We start from the raw sequence: 20,902 nt of genomic DNA on the forward strand, positions 1-20,902 counted from the left end.
TTGCGCGTGACAAACGCTGCTTTCGGAGCTCCGACCTGCTGGATGATGCTCAGTGAATCATCTTAAAACGGTACTGATCGACTGATTGACAGACATTGTTGCTTCATTAACTCAGATCAATAGGATGGTTTCTGTCCAAATCTATCTGTTTTTTATGGACTGATAAGAGCAAAGTTAAAAGACCAAGCAGAGCACCCACATTAAAGTATACGAGAAAAATATAGGTTTTAGGTTAGGTCTTAAAATTGTTGTTTTTTGGGCTTTGTTTTTGTTTTGTTTTTTAAACATTTTTATCTGTTTATTTTTTTTCTACGTTATTAAATGTTTGTGCAGTAGACAGAGAAGTCCACTTGCCTCTAAGTGAACTTCTTGAAATGTTATTTTGTGCTTCTGTGCACTCACCACTCCATGTTGAACGAACAAATCAACCACGTCTATATGCGCACCTATTAGTGGCTCAAAGTTAGTGAATTCCCCACAACAGGTGAAAAAACAGCATTATAATTATTTCAGATCTTAGTGAATCCAACCCTGAGTTGGAAAAATTAAGTGGTGAAATTATGCTTTGTGGTTGCATGCCAAAAAAGGCACTTAAATGGATTTCTGCTATAGACCAGCTAAGAGGTCATTTCTGGCTGCTTTCACACTGATATAGTCCCAGACATGGCCAAATACACAAATAACTGATAATTTTATCATCTTGATTTGGTTCTCTTTGTGTTCACAGTGCACTTTTGCATGAGAAAATGCAGCAAAAAATTGTATGAGTGACTCAATTGGCGGGTGCCATTACAGGAGTAGAGACTTCTCTGAACAGACAAAGAAATGAGAAGAAGCTCTCATCTGTTGTTCAAAGCGAGAATGTAATAACGCACAGAAAATCTGCCTCTTCTGTATGTTCTTTCACAGCATTCAACAATGGAGCAGCAAGAAATTGCCATACTTTTAGCTGTGTTTGCTTGTTCTCTGCTCCATTCGGCTTGTTTAGTCAGTGCATCACTACAAACAACAGACTTATGTGTCTATTGGGGGCACCCGCGGTGTCCGCCATGTTGTAAACAAAGCTCTGAGCTGCTACGGGAAGCAGGAGGGTCAAAGGTCATCGGCTGCTGGTCCTGTAAAACTTAATTTACTTGGTTTTATTTTGTGAACCTTTGCATTTTATATCGGCGTTTATTTTCCTAGTCACTGTGATTTTGGCACTAAAAATATTTGTATATTATGTAAATTATATTAAGAATTGGTAAAATTGTAATGAAAACCTTTGACCATTAGGGGGGTACGCCTCCCCTGCCACCCAAAGCTCACTCGATTCATCCATTCAAATAATCATCCGTTCATCATCTGACCAGTGTCTGCTAGTGTCCATCTCCAGCACTCAAAGGATGCAAAGCGGGGGGTACACCCTGCACAGGGCGCCAGTCCATCACAAGGCAAACAGTCACACTGCTACTGGCAGTCTGTCATTAACCTAACGCATATTTTTGGACGTGGAGGAGACCAGAGTACCCAGATAAAACCCAGGACCTTCTTGCTGGGATGTACTAACCACTACACCACCATGCTGCCCTAAGCTCACCCCATACAGAACATCATATTCAGTTTGTACATACATGTTGCATTTGCTTGAAGACAAAGCAGACATTAAAGACTAACTAAACCCCAAAACCACTTTTTTTCTGCTAATTACAAATGTATTTGGGTATGAAGTAGTGCTGTTGATTGATCCTGGTCCATCTCTCAACATTTTAGTCAAGGCATCTTCTGAATTTCTTTCTAGATGCAGGTTAGGACAAAGCAGGGGTTTAGTTACTCTCTTTAAGGATGATTTTGAGTCAACTGTATCAGTGTCATATAAGGTCGTTCTCCTCAACAAAGCAGGTATCCATGCTTATTTTGTGGATGTTCATCTATCCTTCTAGGTACTCTTTTTAGATCTAACTGCATTTTTTCTTTGCCCAAAAGCTCGCATTAACATTTTTTGCCTCCAGCTTAATTTGGTAATGCAGATGATTTCTAATTGTTGTAGTAAGTAATGTAATCTGAAAGAGGATGATGAGAGGTTAAAAACAAACCCAGACTTAAAGATCAGAGCTTCTGGCTTCTTGCTGTATGGTGGTGATAGTGAGAGAGAAGGATGGCCAGCAGTTTATATCTGTCAATTAGGTGGGCCTTACAGCAACATTAGTACTGTGTAGAGGACACTCACAAAGGCAAAGAGAAGTATGCACACATTTTCTAATCAATGATGGAGGACAGAACATGATGTAAGGACTATGGTCAGCTAAGTGAGGTGCAGCTGAGTGTTCAGTGCTATGATTGGCTTTACTGACTAATCATAGACAACGGCTTCAACATAAAATGAAGAAAATACTGTATGTCACCCAACACTTAACTCTGGAGCAGCCATCAGATGTTATAAAACAAATTCATTCTAATGTTAAAAAAAGGATGAGTAGAAGCAACTAAACACTGGCAAAATATTGTTGTTTTCCAAAATTTGGTGTAAATCTTGTAAAGCTTAAGTTATTTATGTCTTTTAAAATATCATCATAAAAGAAGACTTCTAAAACTTCCTACAGCAACGGCCCCTTCATGCTTTTCCATTGTGATGGTATTACTACCAGGAGTGGAAAAGCAAGTCCTCAAGAGATGCCCTCTTGAAAATATTAGTTTTCTCTCTGCTTCAAAACACCTAATTTCAGTGGGTAGCAGCAGAAACCTTTCTCAAAAATTGCTATGTATTGTGTGTGAGAGTTATGTGGGGTATTTGCAAATAATTGCAGGGTTTTAAAAAGGTTTTCTCGACAAAACCTCCTGCAAACATGTGATGCTAAAGCTTTACCTCATTTTCAAGCACACAAACATCTACTGTAGTTCAGGAAACCTGGAGAACCACCTGGTAAGAAACAGGAAAAAGTTGCCAAATAAGTCACCCTAAACCACCAACAGGAGCCCCCCTTTTCAGAGATGCATCTAGTAAAACTAAGTGATACAATTTGTCTAAGTGTACATCCCTCAGACATGTAAACATCAAAGGCATGAAAAAGATGAAAAAAAAATCCAATGCAGGGAGTTCTGGGGGATCCTACCCGGATAATATTTTAGATTATAACATATAAATTAAGCAATCTTGAGCACTTGAAGAGAACAATAAGGCAAAATACACTATTTTTATCAAGCAAAAAAAAAAAAAAAAATGTATTCATGCCACTCAAGTTGTGGTTTGTGAAAAACAATATATATATATATATATATATATATATATATATATATGAACATTTGTGATGTTAAAGTAGAAGTACCTAACATTTGTGCTGTTTTTTGTTTAGTTAATTAACAAAACTACTTCTGAGCTACTGGTTTTAGAGTCCTATAAAACCATGGATATAGCCTCCAGCGTGCAAAGAGCGGCTAACAGCCTATGGTGGCGACCCCCTGATAAACCTCATCGGATCTATATGATTCACATAAGTGGACTTTCTTGAGTTCAAAACGGCAAATTTTGCCAAAAAGCGACTGATTTGCAAGTATGATCCCCATATCTTTTATATCCAGGAATATATTTTCTTAAATATTTGGTAGTTCAAGAACCTTCAACAAATTAGCAAGGATTTAGTGGAAAAGTAGGCCACATTATTATTTTTTTCACTAATTATTCATTATATATGAAATAATTCCTAAATGTTTCCAAGTATATGTTCAAGTACCCTTAGGAGTTCACATACCTCTGGTTAGGAACCACTGCTCTATGTAAACATAGTTTTCTGGGTTCAACGATAACTATAGCTCTGATAATCAACCCTACAGTTCTGCAAGATTTGAGCTAAAGGAAGCATGTAAAGGCTAAACAGAAGGGGCCAAGAACAGAGCCCTGAGGAACCCCACAGGATATTGTCAATCTGTCAGATTCACAGTTTCCAACAGTTACAAATTAACTCTGCTCCTCCAAGTAGGACTTAAACCACTGAAGTACTTTCCCATTTAGCTCAACCCATGTTTGCAATCTGTGCAACACAATTTCATGGTTCACAGTGTCAAATGCAGCACTTAGATCCATAGAATGAAAACAGACACTTGTCCTGAATCAGTGTTCAACCTTATGTCATCGATCACTTTGATAAGAGCTGATTTTGTACTGTGCTAAGAACCAACGCCTGACTGGATCGAATATTGTGTTGAAGGTTAATTGACTTGGTTGGGTGAAGACCACTCTCAATGATCTTGAACATGAAAGAAAGGTTGCTGATTGGTTAGCCAGTATAGAGATATAAAGTGCTGTCCGTTTTAACAGAGGTTTCACAGCAGATACTTTGAGAGATTTTCTGATGGCATCTAATCAAGACAGCAAGTTGATTGATTTAGCTGCTGAACAGTTTTTTCACGTGCAGGTGCAGACCCAAATGCAGGGATGGAGGCAGAGCTCAGGTGCATTATACCAATATTTATTGTTCTTTTAGGCATGGTCAGGCAATCAGGGATTCAGCACACAGGTGGTCAGTCCAGGGAGGCAGAGGTATTCAAAAACAAAAACATGGCACAATGGTGAACAAGAAGAACATCCAAATGCAGGGGAAAAACACTGGAATACTAAATTCAAAAACACTTGTTGAAGATCCAGGAATTACCAGCATGAAACCAAGCTCAGATAACAAGTGAGAACATAGTATGTCCCAGCACTGAACTGAGGCAAAGCCTCCCCATTTATACACAGAGCAGTTAGTTAAACAATTGCAGCTGGTGACCAATCACCAGCAGCTGGTGCCCAGGAGAAGAACGCTGCTGGGAGTTAGGCCAAGAGTTCTTGCCTGCCCTACAAAATAAAACCCCATCTTGACAAATTTACTCTATCATTATAGGGTTTACTGTTATAACTATTTTCAAGCTTTTTAACATTCTACAGTTTTAGAGTGATATTTGGCCTTATTAACTGTATTTGTCATTCAAATACTGAACAAATTCATTGCATTTATCAGTAATACAGTAGCTACTGTATCTGATGTTGGGGTTTAGGGGGTTTGTGAACTGTTCTAATTATGTCTGAGAGTTGTTGATGTTTTTAGCAATAACTTCAGAGAAGTATTACAGTCTGAATTTGTATAATCCATTGTTGAATTTACACACACTAATTTTGTACAGGAGTTAATTAATTGGAAGTTTTGTTTTTCTCCATTTAAGCTCAGCTTTTCTACAAGTACATTTTAAATTCTGTACTATCTTAGTCTTTAGTCCTCACGTTGGAATGTTGTAATTTTAGGTGTATGCTCAGGAAAATATGGAGCATCAATGTTGGTACATCCATTGTGTAACCAAGTCAAATACCATATGACTTTGTTGCTTTAGAAAAAAACAATGTTTTGTTCTAGGATGACACAATTTCTGAATGCTTTCTAATTTTGTGCTAGCTTCATATATCCCCAAATTGACCGCTGTTTGTTCACTCTTACTAAAAAGCAACTTTTTAATAAAATGTCAAATATTTATGTCTGTAGAAATATTACATAATGTAATGTTAGCTGAATTAGTGTGCTATTAAATTTTAAGTTTAATAAGAAAAGTGTAGACAGTTTTACAACAGAATGTCAGTAAAACAAAGAGAAAGAGGATGTGAAACCAAAAGACAGGCCTCATAACGCATTAATACTATAGAAAGAATACAGTGTGTGCAATTAATTCAAATCACACCTTACAATTCAAAGCCCAACATTTTTAGGCCAAAGCTAAGTTTTACATAAAGATCCTTCAAATAATATTTACTGTAGATTATGAATAATGCCATACATGAAAAACCAAAAATATCACAGTCTCATTTCAACACACATTTGTAAACAAACATGCAAAAGCCCAAGCTTAGGGGTTACTGTAGTCTACCATCCCTTCTTCTTCTGTCTGTGTAAAACTGCTTAATGTGGTAATGAGTTGTTTTTAATAATTAATTTGCATATAAAAGCCTAGTCACCAGCGTGGGTGGCAGAAACAGAACTTAGATCACAGTCTGCCTTCTGGCGATGCTTCAGAGAAAGCCACAGAAAACACAAATCAGGACGCAGAAGGTACAAGGAAGAAGTAGAAAATAAATGGAGAGAATAGGAAAGAAAGAGCAAGAGTGTGGGAATCTAGAAAGAGTGAAAAAGAACACACTGAACAGAATGAGGCAGTTGTAAACAAGTCTGTGTGTGTGTGTGTGTGTGTGTGTGCGTGTGTGTGTGTGTGTGTGTGTGTGTGCCAGTGGGTGTGGACTGTAGCTGTTCCCACTCAACGTTCTTGAAACCAAAATACAGCACTTAGGGGCGCTTCCATCTTGCAAATTTGACGTCATTTGGAGCCAGAGTCTGCACTGTAGGATCCGGTGGGAGGAGCGCTAGTAACACGCACCGCCCATTTAGCGTACTGCCCTGATGAGTTACTCAGCCCAGCTATGCTACGAACTTAAACGTCTTTCCCACTAGAAATTCTACCAACGTCTTGTTCAGATGATCAGATCATAGAGGTTAGTACTAGTACTAGTCGCTCAAAAAAGACAAAAAACTGAACGGAAAAGTTTAATGGGGTCTCGGCATTTCTTCACGACGTACCTGCTATTCACAAAAAAAGCTACGCAAGATCTGAGGCTGTCAATCATCGTCATATGACGTCAAATCCTGTTTTTCAACCTCAAATAACTTATTTAAAACAAACTTCACAGAAAAATGAGAACTTGAACACGATGTAGGGTGATAACTAATGACCCCTCACACCCTGCACACAATCTGTTCAAACTCCCTCCGGCAGAGGTTACAGATCACTGTACGCCAAAACAACCCGCCATAAAAACAGTTTCTTCCCCCAGGCTGTCACACTGATTAACGCTAAACAGTCAAAGAGTGTCAGACCTGTTGCTGTGAAATAACCCTGGAACTAAACATAACAACCCTGGAACTAAACTGTCAGTGTGAATGTACATGTACATAAACGTATACTATTTAATTTAAATGTTCACCTGCACTACTGCACTATTATATTGTTATTATTATCTTGTTATTGTTATCTTGTTATATTATTTTGTTTAGTTTTGCACATATTAGTCTAACTACTGTTTATATTTATGTTTATATTTTTGCTAGTTGATTGTTATTATTTAATGTTTACATTATTTGAGAGAGCACAGTTCACCAAGTCAAATTCCTCGTGTGTATAACATACATTATATGGCCAATAAAGTTGATTCTGATTCTGATTCTGACCACAGCAGAATTTAGGTTTGGAAAAAAATTATGTGACGAGTATTTTAACTTCACAATTTTACCCACATCCCATCTGTTATCATTGAGAAGGCGGGCTTTATGACCTATACTGTAACCAGTCAGCAGGAGGAGCTCTAAAAATAAAAGCTTCACATCCTTGGGAGGATGTCCCGTCCATCTTTTATACAGTCTATGATAACTGCTAGTAAATGTAGGGTTTGGTGTCTTATTTCACTGGTTTGTGTGTGTGCGTGTCTTTTTTCTATTCTTTAAATTTTGTCACTTGGTTTTGCAACATAGTTTGCTTTGTGGCAGGATGGTCAGCTGCTGGCTTTTAGGTCAGACTTTGTAGGTTTCAAGTCCTGTCTTGGTATGAGCCCTGGGATGAATTGGCTTCTTATTCTCACACCTTGGCCCTCATTTATTAACCTTGCATGAAAAAGGGTGCAAATTGAGAGCACATTTGGACCAACGTGTGATTTATGAAACATTCATATTTGACCAATCCCAGTGTACAAATGGTTGGGTGTTGATAAATCCGGCAGCTGAATTCAATCGTCAATAACTTGTTATGCCCTCCTGTTTTTGAGGCCCCACCCACTGAGTTCAAAGAAGCTTTTCTAAAATTAAAGTCGGCATCTTTATATCTGAGATGGAGCAAAACAAAGAGGGGTTTTCTGACAGTGTGAAAACTGGACTTAACGGAAATAATTTTAAATGCTCTGTGGAAGAGAATCAGCTACTGAGCAGGTGACGTCTGCCCCCCTGTGTGCGCTAAGAACAACTACACAACAGAGATCCTGGAGAGACACACGGAAATATAACGTTTATCGCCTCTATTGTCCGTACGCTTGAGACAAGGTAGCAGAATTTATTAGCGGGGTTATACGGTATTCTGTAAAAGGAAAACCAAAAAAGTGGTTTCAGTAATAAAATGGGTGTTTTAATTTGTTTTAATTACCCGTTTTGATCTGTTCTGAATGTGTCTGCTTATGCTTAAATGACAGCTGAGGCTTGTTTAATAATTATTTTAAGACTTTGCTGTGATGACCCACGAATCCACACACTCAGATTTACAAACACAAAGTCAGACCTGGAGTGAAGTCTGACCGTAGCGTACGCTCACATCAGAATTGATGAATACACAAGGTTGCGTGAAAATGGTCGAACGCACGTCAAACGCTCAGATCCAAACGCACGTTGGTTGGTAAATGAGGGCCATTGTGTCCACTGTCACTTTGTGGGGCATTTTGTAAACATGACATGTTAGTTTTATAGTCACTTAAAAATAATGAATTTTGTATTTTGTTGCAACAAGCAGAGAAGAAAAGAAAATATTCCAATTCATTGCATTTGCCTCATAAAATGTTGTATCGCTGCATCTCTAATAAGTTTCAGTTAATTCATGTGTTATTGATTCTGACTAAAAACTTGTTTTAAAATACTCCATCCACTGTTACACACATACATACCACTAACTGCCCCCAAGCAACGTCATGTATGTAGATACACTTTGAATAGATACACAAACTATCATATTGTGATGATCACGTTGTATTTTATGCGCGCTCTCAAGGATTTGCTCAGGGGCAAAACTCAATAGCAATCGATCAGCAGAGCAGCTCAAACCCCATCATGAGTACATTTACATTTGGTTTAAAATGTCTTTGAGCTGTTGTTCGAAGAAGACCAAAACGAACCACTTCATCATTTGATATTTTTTTAAGATGACTCCATGGTGCTGATATTTAAAAATCACCTCACATTATATTCCCATTATAAACTTTCACTCTGTTTGAAACAACCCACTCACTGATAAACACGTCTTTCATACAGCGAGTCTCCTTGGGAAGCAGGCAAGGAGATGCACACGCCGTGAACCCGCCAACACAAACCTCTCTTTTCTTCCCCCACACAAAAGGAACTTTAGTCTTTATGCTGACTGACACACACATACAAACATACACAGACACTCTCTGGTGTTTTCACCACCGATAACTGTGTTTTTCTCCAACAGCTTTGTGAGAAATCTGATATGATTGTGGTTTGAGCTGCTATCTGGGTGCAAAGGGACTTGGCTTTCTGTGTTAGGATTTGGCAGTGTGTTGGAACTAAAGTGCAGAAAAGGTCAGTGACCGTAAAAAACATCAGTTTATTAAGTGAACAAAAAGAATGGAAGGAGTAGGATACGACTCAATGCTGGAACTCATTCAATAGGATTGCTTGTGGAACCAGCCAATTCTAAGAACGTCTGTTCTACTTTAGAGACAGAAGCTGCCAGAGCTGTACAGATTTGATACATCTGAACTTTCTTATTGCAAAATAAAATGTAAATTGCCTTCCAAATAATAAAAAAGCACAGTTGTATAGTGTTGTGTTTAGCTTCCAAAATGAAAACACAAAATTGCTCAGAAAATGCACAAGAGTACAGAAAAAATACAACTAGAATAGACAAAATTACACCAAAAACACACAAGATGACTACAAAAACACAAAAAAGAATATAAAATTACAGGAAACAACAACAAAAATACAAAACATTGATGCAAAAAACCCAAAAAAAATACCTGAAAAATATACGAGGAAAAAAACAATTACTCATCACACATAAACAGACAGCAAAAATATACACAATAATTCCAAAAACACACAAGACAACAAAAACACTAAAAAATACAAGAGAACTATACGAAACAACAATAAATATACAAAACCATTACTCATCACACATAAAACGATAACAAAAATATGCACAATCACTCCAAAAACCACAAAAACCCACAGAACATTAACAAAAAATATACAAAAATGACAGGAAAATATACACAATGACAAAACACATAAACCCTTTGTTCACAGACAATCACATTTTTGTGGTCTGGCTGTGATAGTCGTTACCCTGATCTGAAATAGTACCTCTGCTCATAGCATAAAGACCTTTCTGTGTAGGGTTTACATGTTCTCCATGTACTTTAGGGGGTTTCATCATGATAATCTGATTCCCAACTGTGTTTTACGTACATTGGATACTTTAAACTGGCCATAAGAGTGTATGAATGTGATTGACAACATACTCTATGTTGACCAGTGACATGATGCACAACGCCTTGTACCACTGAACAGTGATAAATGGGTTCAGAGGAAGGAGTCATTCTTTCAACTTAAATGGGAATAGAAAGGTTAATGTTGATGCTTTTATGTGTTTTTTTTTTTTTTTAAATTACAGATCAATACAAATGCAAATAATGATAACAGTAAGTACTGCAGATACTCACAGAAACCATACCGGCAGCCTCCTTGACGTAATACTTTTTCTTCTCGTACTTGTCTCGGATGAAGATTTCCACTGCTCTGAAGGTCAGTATTAAGGACACAATACACCCAATATCATCACAAATAACACTACACTGATTAGCTAAAACCTATAGATTACCGTCGCAGATGGAATGAATTCCTAATAGAAAAAAGAATATCACAATATCACGTAGTTACACACTATTTTTAACTGGAAAACAAGGGACTGAATGTCTAGCAAGTGTAGCAAACAGACTGATGTGTTAAATTTTGCTCATAATCCCACAGCTGAGTGGGATTTTGTGCAAAACTTGAGGGTGATTTGGTGGCTGACAGTATTTTGCTGAAAATTAGATGGAAATATCTATATCCTAGGTTCTCCAAGAAAAATATATAGACCAGTTTCAATCAGGAGCCTCCATGCATTGCCACAAACTACACATTAGAATATATAATACTGGGGGTGACAGAGAAACAATCTTATTATAAAAGCAAAAATACGAGGAGAGCATTATTGTTTTGCGTTAGCCAAACGTGGTGTCAGGACTTTAATGCCCTCTCACAATACTTGTGTAAAAGAGCATTTTAAGCTTTGACAAAAATACAGATTAAAGACTCATTAACGTTGCAGCGAGATGTATTTCAGGGTGATGTTGTATTTTGTATTGTTATTATATGTTCAAACAGACATATGTTTGGTGGATTCATTTAAAAAAAAAAGAAAAAGTGATTGTTTCTCACTGAAAATGCCAGGCTAATTAAGAATTTCTTTATTCATAATAAAAAAAAAAAAATTATTACATATTATTCCTGAACAGGATAGGTAAAACTCAGGGACAAAATTCACTGTAGGAATACATCGTATATGACATTACATTATTAGTTTTTTTTAAGTGTGCAGGAATAGGAGGTAAATATGGCTTCAGGTTAAAAGTCTGAAGGGGAATGGGAAAAGTTTAGGAACCACTGATCTATATGAAATGCAGACTAAAGTTGCTCTTACATGTTTTGGGACCAAATCACACATTTCTATGGTATTTTTTTTCTCCATAAAACGGGTGGCTGAGTGTCTACAAGTGTAGCAAATAGACAAGTCAAATGTTTTGCAATGTAATGGTGTGATTTCAGCAAAACTGTCCCAGCTTATATATATCATCTAAAGCACATACTGTAAATATAAATTATTACCAATAGTTGACTCATTAACCGTAATTAGAATGTTTGGTACAATTTGGGAAATTTTACTATCTAGCAAATAGGGAAAGATGATGAAACAGAAACAAAAGAGAAATGTGTAAACTGATGCAGAAACTCTAAAATAGAATTGAGGAAATGTTGAAACAGAAAATTGGAGCAGGGTTTGGGCCAATTATAATTGTAAATATGTAATTGATAATGAATTACAATTATGGCGTAATTATATATATATTTTTTTTTTTTTATTTATTAATTTTTATATCTGTTGCTTTTGTAATCGCATTGTGATTGAGTTCAGATAATTGACTTTGTAATTCAATTATTCAAATATGTAGGTAACAATTATCAAAATGTTTCATAACAAGCTTTCCCACATTTGATTTAAAAAAATATTAAAACCCATATTTTTTTGAATAGGTAGCTTATTATCAATAGATAGGAAAGAAATCAGATATTTGTTTCTCGTGTATTTCACAGCTGATTTATCCATTATCATAAGAGATGCTAACAGAAAGCTAACACAAGAGGAAGATTAACTTTTATTAAATTATTTCTTTCAGGCTCAGTAATTGTGATTCATTATAATTGAACTTTTGTAATTGAGAACGTAATTGTAATTGACTTTCTGAGGATAAAAAAATAATTGAAACTTAAATGTAAAAATGCTGTAATCATAATTTATTTGTAACTGAACATGGGTAATTGAAAATGTAATTATAACTGAAATAATTGAATTGACCAACACTGAATGGGAGTTCTTATATTATTGTTATCATTAGGAGAAGTAAAAATAAGAATGTTGTTAATGTATGTATGTGTATATTTATATGTATACATACAATATATATGTATTGTTTTTTGTTATATTTTATTTATTTATTTTGTACTAGTTTTTGCATATGGGTACTGAGTGCAACACTAACATTTTAGTGCAGAATCATATCATCAAGCTGTTATTTGTGTACCTGTATATTTGTAAAAGTTGAAATGAAAAGAGTTTAAAAAAACAGAAGAAGAATGTTGTTGTTGCTGTTAACAGTCTTGCTTATGGGGGGAGGACATTGAAATATGCGTTGTTCCACCAAAACAGATGCTGCATCACCCGTATCACAGCACACTTATCTCTCTATTCCAGGGGCTACGCTCCAGTAGCATTAAGTATTAGATCTAACAAGATTGAAACTGGAGCTACTACTGCAACATCTGCTTATTTATGGATGTACTAACAGCACAGAACACAGCATGCAGCAGCACCAAGACCCACTACCTTAAACTGTTCAGCAACATGAGTACCTACCTACTTTATCATTGTAATGTATACACATCCTGCAAGCATTGCACACATACTGCATGCATGTCTTTGTAGATGAGCAGCTGGTCATTTTTTTCTCAAGTACTAACACTAACCTTTTATTTAAAATTATATTTAAATAATTATCTAAACCGGGCGTGTTAAACTCAAAGCCCAAGGGATGAATCCTATGGGGCGCTGATTGTAAAGTCATGCATGCTAAAACAGCAACTTTTTGCAAAATGTGCAAACCACATTTAAAAACTTGTGAATTTTTTATGTTACTTTTGACCAGATTTACAGCAATATTTTTCTGATAAAAATATAATCTAAATCTAAATGTTAAATCTAAGTGTTAAATCCAAATCTAAATGTTAAATCTAAATGCTAAATGTAAAATCTAAATGTTGAACGTTAAATCTGAATCTAAATGTTAAATTTAAATGCTAAATGTAAAATCTAAATGTTGAATGTTGAATCTAAATCTAAATGTTAAATGTTAAATCTAAATGTTACATTAAATTATAATTGTTAGACTAAGATTTAACATTTACATTTAACATTGACAAATTAACTAACCCTAATCCTGTAAATCTGGTCAAACGTAAGTAAAAAAAATTCACAAATGTTTTCTAAACGTGGTTTGTTGCTAAATGTTACAAAATGTTGCTTTTATTTTAGCTTGCTGAACTTTACAATAGGCGCCCCATAGACTACAGCTTGCTAGAGCATCCAGTTTGGCTTGTGGGAGATTTTGTTTTAAGTGAAGAAAATATCAAAAATCTGAATTATTCTGTCAATTACCATATCAGCTATAAATATCTCGGATTATCTTCCAAATTCACTAATTCAAAGAAACTCCAAATTCTGAAATGGCTTGCAATTTTTCTATGCATACTACAGGATGGCAGCAATAATTAATTACAAACTGTTTGCAAGGGCTCTGGATTTAGTTATTTTTCTAAAAACCTACAATTTCTTGCAAAAAATCTACAAAGAATTCATGCAAATAGTACAATTTTGGAATAAATTCAAGGAATTCTGAAGTGAAAATTCTGGAGCTTTTGATAGTGACTTATTGCTTCACAATGATTATTATATTGTGAATTAATACATTTCTTACATGTGAATGAAAAAACGAGTAATAATACAACCCCTGGCAAAAATGATAGAATCACCGGTCATGGAAAATGTTCATTCAAAAAAGTAAATCATAGACATGCCACAAAACTGAAGTCATTTAAAAATGTGAAACTATGAAAAATAAACACTACAACGCAATACTTTGTTGCATCACCTCTGGCTTTTATAACAGCTTGCAGTCTCTAGCTGCATTTCCATGAAAGTGTAAAGATGTGCCATTTTTTATGTTAAAAATCTTTGTTTACTTTGTGTTCCATTTTTTAAAAAATATATATTTCTATTAATATTTTGCATTCCTGTCACAACACTATGAATGTGTGGATGATTGTTGTGATTGTGGGATGAATGTATGGGGGAGTGGTTGGGGTGGGATGGGTTGATGGAAGCCGGTTCTGTAAATAAATAAATAAAACTTAAAAAACACAAGCAGTGGCTGAAATAACAGGTCATTTTTTTTTTCTATAATTTTAAAAGACGACGTAACAAAAAAGTTTTCAATATCAGCAAAGCATAACAAGAGGTTAAATGTATTCTGTTTTTTTTTTATTTTGCAGAAATGCTGTTCTTGAATTAACTTAACAGTAGCATAACCAACTTAGCATCTGCATTCCTTCACCCCATGGAATTAAATTCAGAGGGTCCAGCTCTTATAGTGGGGTCTCCTAACCCTGTTCCCCTGGGAGACCCACAGCTGAACATCTGGCCTGGCATTATAGTCCATCAGTTGTGGCCTCTGGATGCTGATTATGATGACGTCCTCCACAGTATTAGGCCCTCATATGACTTTATCCGATTTTGTGTTGAGAAGCCTCTCACGCAGACTGCAGCTGATATTGGGTGGAATCGTGTATGCTATATCACTCCGCTCGGCGCGTTCTTCCCCGCCCCCCGCCCTGTGCCAGGTCCGAGAAGCGCGCCCCACATGCACTCCGTCATTCTGCTCAGCGTGCTGTACCCCGCCCTACGTCTGCTAGACGCTCTGTCGCTACAAATGCCATCAGCACGTAACTCCCCGTTTCCTACTTTTGGATTTTCAAAATGAAGTCACCCTACACACTCGCACAGACGCGACCAGATTAAATTTTCATTCGCACATACTGAAAAAATACCTGCATATGCAACCAATTTGGTCACAGTCTCGAGCCCTGTTACAACGACCTCTGCCTTGTATTTGGTTTAAAAGGAGGACAGACTGGAGATGACCAAAGAAGGTACTCATTTTAGGGACTTAAATAAAAACTTTAATAAGTTGAGGAAAGTATCACTCCATTAACTGTGAGTTTCTCTGAATCAGTGTCCCATTATCTTATTTAATAATCAATATCAATATATAAAACAACAGTGTACATATAGTAGTACACCAAAGAAATGGATGAGGAGCACACATCATGACGCATTGCAAGGCCCCCAATTTTAAACAACATTATGTTGCTTTTCATCCAAACCAAAATGTATTAAAATCACAATCATCTTTCTAGTTTTTAAACAAACAATAGCAGAGGCACTGGGAGGATACTGGTCTGTCTGAGGACGACTGAAGCCCTCTGGTAGGTGAGCTTCGTATAGCTGCCGAGCTCGGGAGTTACCCATGTCCACCATACTCTGCAATGACAAAAAGATATAAAAGGATGGAGTAAACAGGAAAACATAAACATTCAAAACTGCTTTACAGAAGCAATTGGCCTCACATCTTCAGGAAACAGTGCCTTTTTTACATCTTAATGAACGAGATCCTGCTGCGCTCGTGTGTATTTTGCTTTTCATATGCATTGTTACTTTATTTTTTTTCCCTTTGTCTACGGCTATGTTGTTTAATTTGTAAGTCATGGACAGGACAAGTTGTTTCATGGTTTTAAGGGGTGTTTTAAATCATGACTGGAGTTAAGAAGAAAACAGAGGCTGCTGGGCTAGAGCTAAGGTGAAGGCTGACCTGGATTTCCACTGGATGCGTATTTGCTCAAAAACTGCGTAAATGCAGCGCAATCTCCAGTCCATCAATCCCCACCGCCTTCGGTTTTGCTACGTATCTGTTGCAGCAGAGACTCAGAAGATCCCGCTAATTCACGTGTAATCGCGCAATACATATATGTGATTCAACCATGGATAAATGCAATATTTATGTGTGAAATACAATTTGTGTTCGGATCGGGCCAACCATGGTATCAACAGAAAGACAATCGACAGAAAATTGAAGTTTGACCTAAACAATGATTCGATTGTAAAACAAGAACATATCTGCTCTTTCAACGTAAACAAAACGATTCTTAATAACATTTATTGTTCTTCTATTGAAAGCCTCCTCACATTTTTTTATTTGTTGGTTCCAAGGGTTGTCAATGAAGGACAAAAATAAGCTCCAGAGCATTGGTAAAACATGCTCCAAAATCACTGGGGTCAGAATGAGGGACTGCAAATGTATCCTGGCTCAGCCCCAACATCCTCTGTTTTCAGAATTTGTCTTGTTGCCTTCAGGGCGTCGTTTTAACACCCCAGCACGGAAAAGAAATCGGTTTTCCAATTTTTTTGTGCCCTCCGTGATTAAATTGTTAAATTCAAATGGTGTAGTTTGAAGTGATATTGCATTCTGATGTTTTTTATTTTGTATTTTATTGTATATGATATCCTGATGCTGCTCCACAGACTGTGACTGTAATGTACTGACCACCATGTGTGTTGTATGTATGTGACTGCTCTGAGAATTGCTACAAATTCATTGCCCTATGGAATCAATAAAGTTTTCTGAATCTGAATCTGAAAAGGTCTGGTCCCTGCGATGTGCTTGGTTTTCGGGTGGAGTCCAAATTGCGCCCACATGCAAATCTGTTCCAGCACCGCTGTGTAACTGCTCCAGCTTTCCAGATCCCTTTGCAGTGATTATGCAGTCCTTCTATTTTTGCCAGACGCTAGTGCTGTGCTGCAGCAGATTAACAAAGATAAGCCCATGCGGGACAGGAAATAGTGCACTGACGCAGAAGAAAATAGACGGTTTATTTTCGAAATAAAATGCTCCGTGTTCAAGGCGGATCATAATTCCATCCATTTACTGACACGCTTGCTCCTTCTGGGTCACACTGGGAGTGAGGCCCAAGGCCAAGGCAGGCTGACTTGATAATAATGCATCATGTTTTTCTGCAGTCAGTGCCTTCTCCTCGCCCTTCTCTGTCTTCTCTATTTCAGGTGTTGTGAAGCTGATGATGGCAGTTCCTGATCTGTGGTTCACGGCTCAACTGGTCTGGAACACTCTGATGTTCTATCTCTCCATCCTGTTCTGTTGGTCCTTCTGTTCAATAACCCCAACAGTAGAAGCAGATGGCTGCCACCTCTGAACCTGGTTCTGCTGGAGATTTCTTCCTGTTAAAAAGGAGTTGTTTCTTCCCACTGTCGCTACATGCTTGTTCATGTGGATCTTGTTGGGTTTTCTCTTTCTTATTATGAATTTTATATTTTGATAAGCGCATTGAGATGAGTTTGTTGTAAATTGCGCTATGCAAATAAAATATAAAATTGAGTTGAGTTGAGAACGTGAGGTAAACACGGCGCGGTACGTGTAAACAGAAGAGAAGACCGGAACATTTCTTAGCATTTGACTTTAAAATTATTAGTGCCACATTAGACGTGAAACAACAAATGAATACGAAGTGTTATAAGGAGGTTCTGAGCATACTCTGAGAGTGACTGGGTGAATGAGCTGATATGTAAAGCGCTTTGAGACTGCTTCAGTGTGGGGATAAAGCGCTATATAAATCAAGTCCATTTACCATTTACCATACGTCTTTCTACAGCAAAGCCTCGCGGGATGAGATTTCACGGGAGTTGCGAGGCTTCTGCCCAAACCAACGTTCAATGGAAACACGTTCAAAGCGCAATTGTACTTTGTAAACATTTAGAAATATCGCTTTTATTTTGCTGAAGTCTGTTATGGAAAGTCCAACATCAGTACTGTGTACAAGAAGGGGATAAGTCGACTGTACTTAATGATGTTCTACCAGTCTGTGGTAGCCAGTGCATGTTTCCACTCTGGTGTGTGCTGGGGTAGCATCATTGGAGCTACTTCCAAAAATTTGAATCTAATTAAAAAAGCTGGCTCCATCATTAACTGCAAACCAGAAACCCTTGAAACTGTTGTGGAAAGGAAGAACCCCAACCAAACTGTTATTCATCATGGAGAAACCCAACCTTCATCTCCTCCACCTTCTGCAGGGATCATAGGAAATGTTACAGGAACTATTTTCTCCCTTCAGCCATCAGGCATTTTAATAAAGCACTGATAGACAACTGTGGGTGGGGATAAACCGAGTACTCTCACTCTTGTAAATCTGTTTCAGTGTGATTGTATACTGTATTTATTCTAATCTTTTAGTATCTTTTATTACTTTGTTGTGCTGCGACAATGAATAATGTGGTAATCTATCTATCTGTCTGTCTATCCATCCATCCATCTATCTATCCATCTATTTATCTAGTTTGTGAGCTCAATCCTGAACACAAACAAAATAGCACAAAAAAAAAAACATCTACAACAACGATTAGCTTGGAAAACAAACGCCATTTGGCCTTGAAAGCTTTCACCTTTGAATATATTTGAAGCCGTTTTCATTGTGTGCATTTGTATTCAGCTCATTAAAGTGTATTATAAATGGTGTCATCCCAACATGCTTTACAGTCGTATATTTAGGACAAGTAATTAACAATATCAGGTATTAATGACCTTTAGTGCATGTTCATATTTATTAGTTATGTTCAGTAATTAGTGTTCTAAGGTTCATTACAAGCGTGTGTCTTGCTGTTTGTTAAATCATCATTAGTAACTGGAGGTCTAACAAAGTAAATACTGTCTACATGTGAGACTTGGTAAAACAGCCTCTGTCTGAGCTAATGGGATAAAGAAGGGAAACCTACCAAACATATGGCCCAACACCAGGCTGCTAGGGCACACAATTCAGCCCGTGGGTAATTTTAAAAATGACAAAGAACACATTACATGCAACTATTTAAATAACTGCTATTCCTAACTTGTGTACTGCACTGTTTTCGTAAGAGAAGCAGGCATTACACAATGGCCAGAATCAAACTGCCAAAAACAAATGCCTGTCCAACCTAAACTATTGCATTTTAATATTTTAATTACATATTTTGTAGATTTACAAGGTAGAATGATGACCTAATTGTGTTTCATAATAACTCCAACTTGAGTAGTGGTCAGGAGTTCCACACAATGTTTGTAAGATAATTTCATATTATTACAAAGTAAAACATTACATTGTTCAGATCCAAATGCATGTGAATAAATGTTTGTGCCTTTGTATATCCAACAATATATCAATCTATAAGTTGTAATTCACACATGTATTTTTGTTTTTAAAAAAGTTATATTGTTGAAGATGTTTTGCAAAAAGATTTTCAGAATGTACTTTTACAATTTTTTACCAAAACAATGCATTTTTTAGGTTATTATGAAGTAATTGTAATGCCCTGGCCCTTGAGAATAAATTGAAGTGTATATTGCTAAAATGAGTTTAACGCCCGTGGCTGAAACCAAACCAATCTCCATTTACTGGCAGTTTATTACCATCAGATAGACAACATGCACATCACTCATTTCTGGAGCAGACTCAGACTTGTTTTATTTTTGGTCTATTTTGGTTGGTCATGAATAAAATCTAGTAATCATTACAATAAGCAAGAATTGAAAAAAAAAACATTAAAACTTTTAGGGCCTTTAGGGAAGCCGCAAGATGGCCGTACCGTTCAGTGAATACCGCAAGATGGCCACATCTACAAACTCATCTACAGACGGTGGAGATGCTGCTCCTCACCTGCTGTCAGAAAAAGACATTTTGCTACTAAACGCCAACAAAGAAATGACCAAACTACGGGAAGAAATTTGTCGCCTTTCTAACCAGCTAAAAAAGAAAGATGAATTACTCACCAAGTATACGGACACGGTTGTACAGCAGTCAGTAGTGCTGGGTTCAATTTATCGGGGGAAAATTGAAGCGGTTAACTTCTTGAAAAAGCCTATATTCTGAGTGAACTCATCCTTTAGTAACTCCGTAAGTTGATCATTTAAACCGTAAAAGCGGAGCTGTCTATGATAAGTGCTGTAAACATACGGCCGGAGAAGAAGAAAAAGAAGTGATCAGACCTCTCTCTCTCTCCTCTGTCACCGCTTCCACACACACCCCCCCCACACACACACACTTCCCTGGTCATCACGTCAGTGGAGCAATGAAGTGATGGAGTGACCAAAAAGCGCCACTATGTTCAAGTGACTTATCAGCGGCGATTGAAATAAATGGTAAATGGACTTGATTTATATAGCGCTTTATCACCACACTGAAGCAGTCTCAAAGCGCTTTACATATCAGCTCACTCACCCAATCACTCTCACAGGACTGCCATGCAAGGCGCTAGTCGACCACTGGGAGCAACTTAGGGTTCAGTGTCTTGCCCAAGGACACTTGGGCACATAGTCAGGTACTGGGATCGAACTCCCAACCTTTCGATCAGAAGACGACCCTCTACCACCTGAGCCACGGTCGCCCAGTGACTGCAGTCGCTACAGTCGTGTTCGGTGTGAACGCACCTCCCACAACAAACAGCATCTGCTCATGTAAATAAACAGGACTAATGAATAACAAGTGTCTGGAAGTTGACACTGCTATATGTAGCATTAATATACTTTTTATCACTCACAATTCAAAGTCTAACACTTTGTTAAATGTTACAGAACGGTGTTTATACTGTTTATTTA

The 20,902-nt window shown here is 37.1% G+C and overlaps 1 protein-coding gene across 2 annotated transcripts in view; it reads right to left on the reverse strand.

The window, feature by feature from the left end:
- LOC114476529 (stromal membrane-associated protein 1-like) overlaps positions 1–20,902 on the reverse strand; it is a 177,980-nt gene that overhangs the window by 126,880 nt on the left and 30,198 nt on the right. For both annotated transcript variants that reach the window (XM_028468131.1, XM_028468130.1), the window contains exons 3-4: positions 15,665–15,750; positions 10,499–10,574 (exon numbers count right to left, since the gene is read on the reverse strand). In XM_028468131.1, coding sequence (XP_028323932.1) covers positions 10,499–10,574; positions 15,665–15,750 — 162 coding nt within the window. The remainder of the gene's footprint in view (positions 1–10,498; positions 10,575–15,664; positions 15,751–20,902) is intronic.

This window comes from Gouania willdenowi, chromosome 15 (genome assembly GCF_900634775.1).
Source record: "Gouania willdenowi chromosome 15, fGouWil2.1, whole genome shotgun sequence".
Lineage (NCBI taxonomy): Eukaryota > Metazoa > Chordata > Actinopteri > Blenniiformes > Gobiesocidae > Gouania > Gouania willdenowi.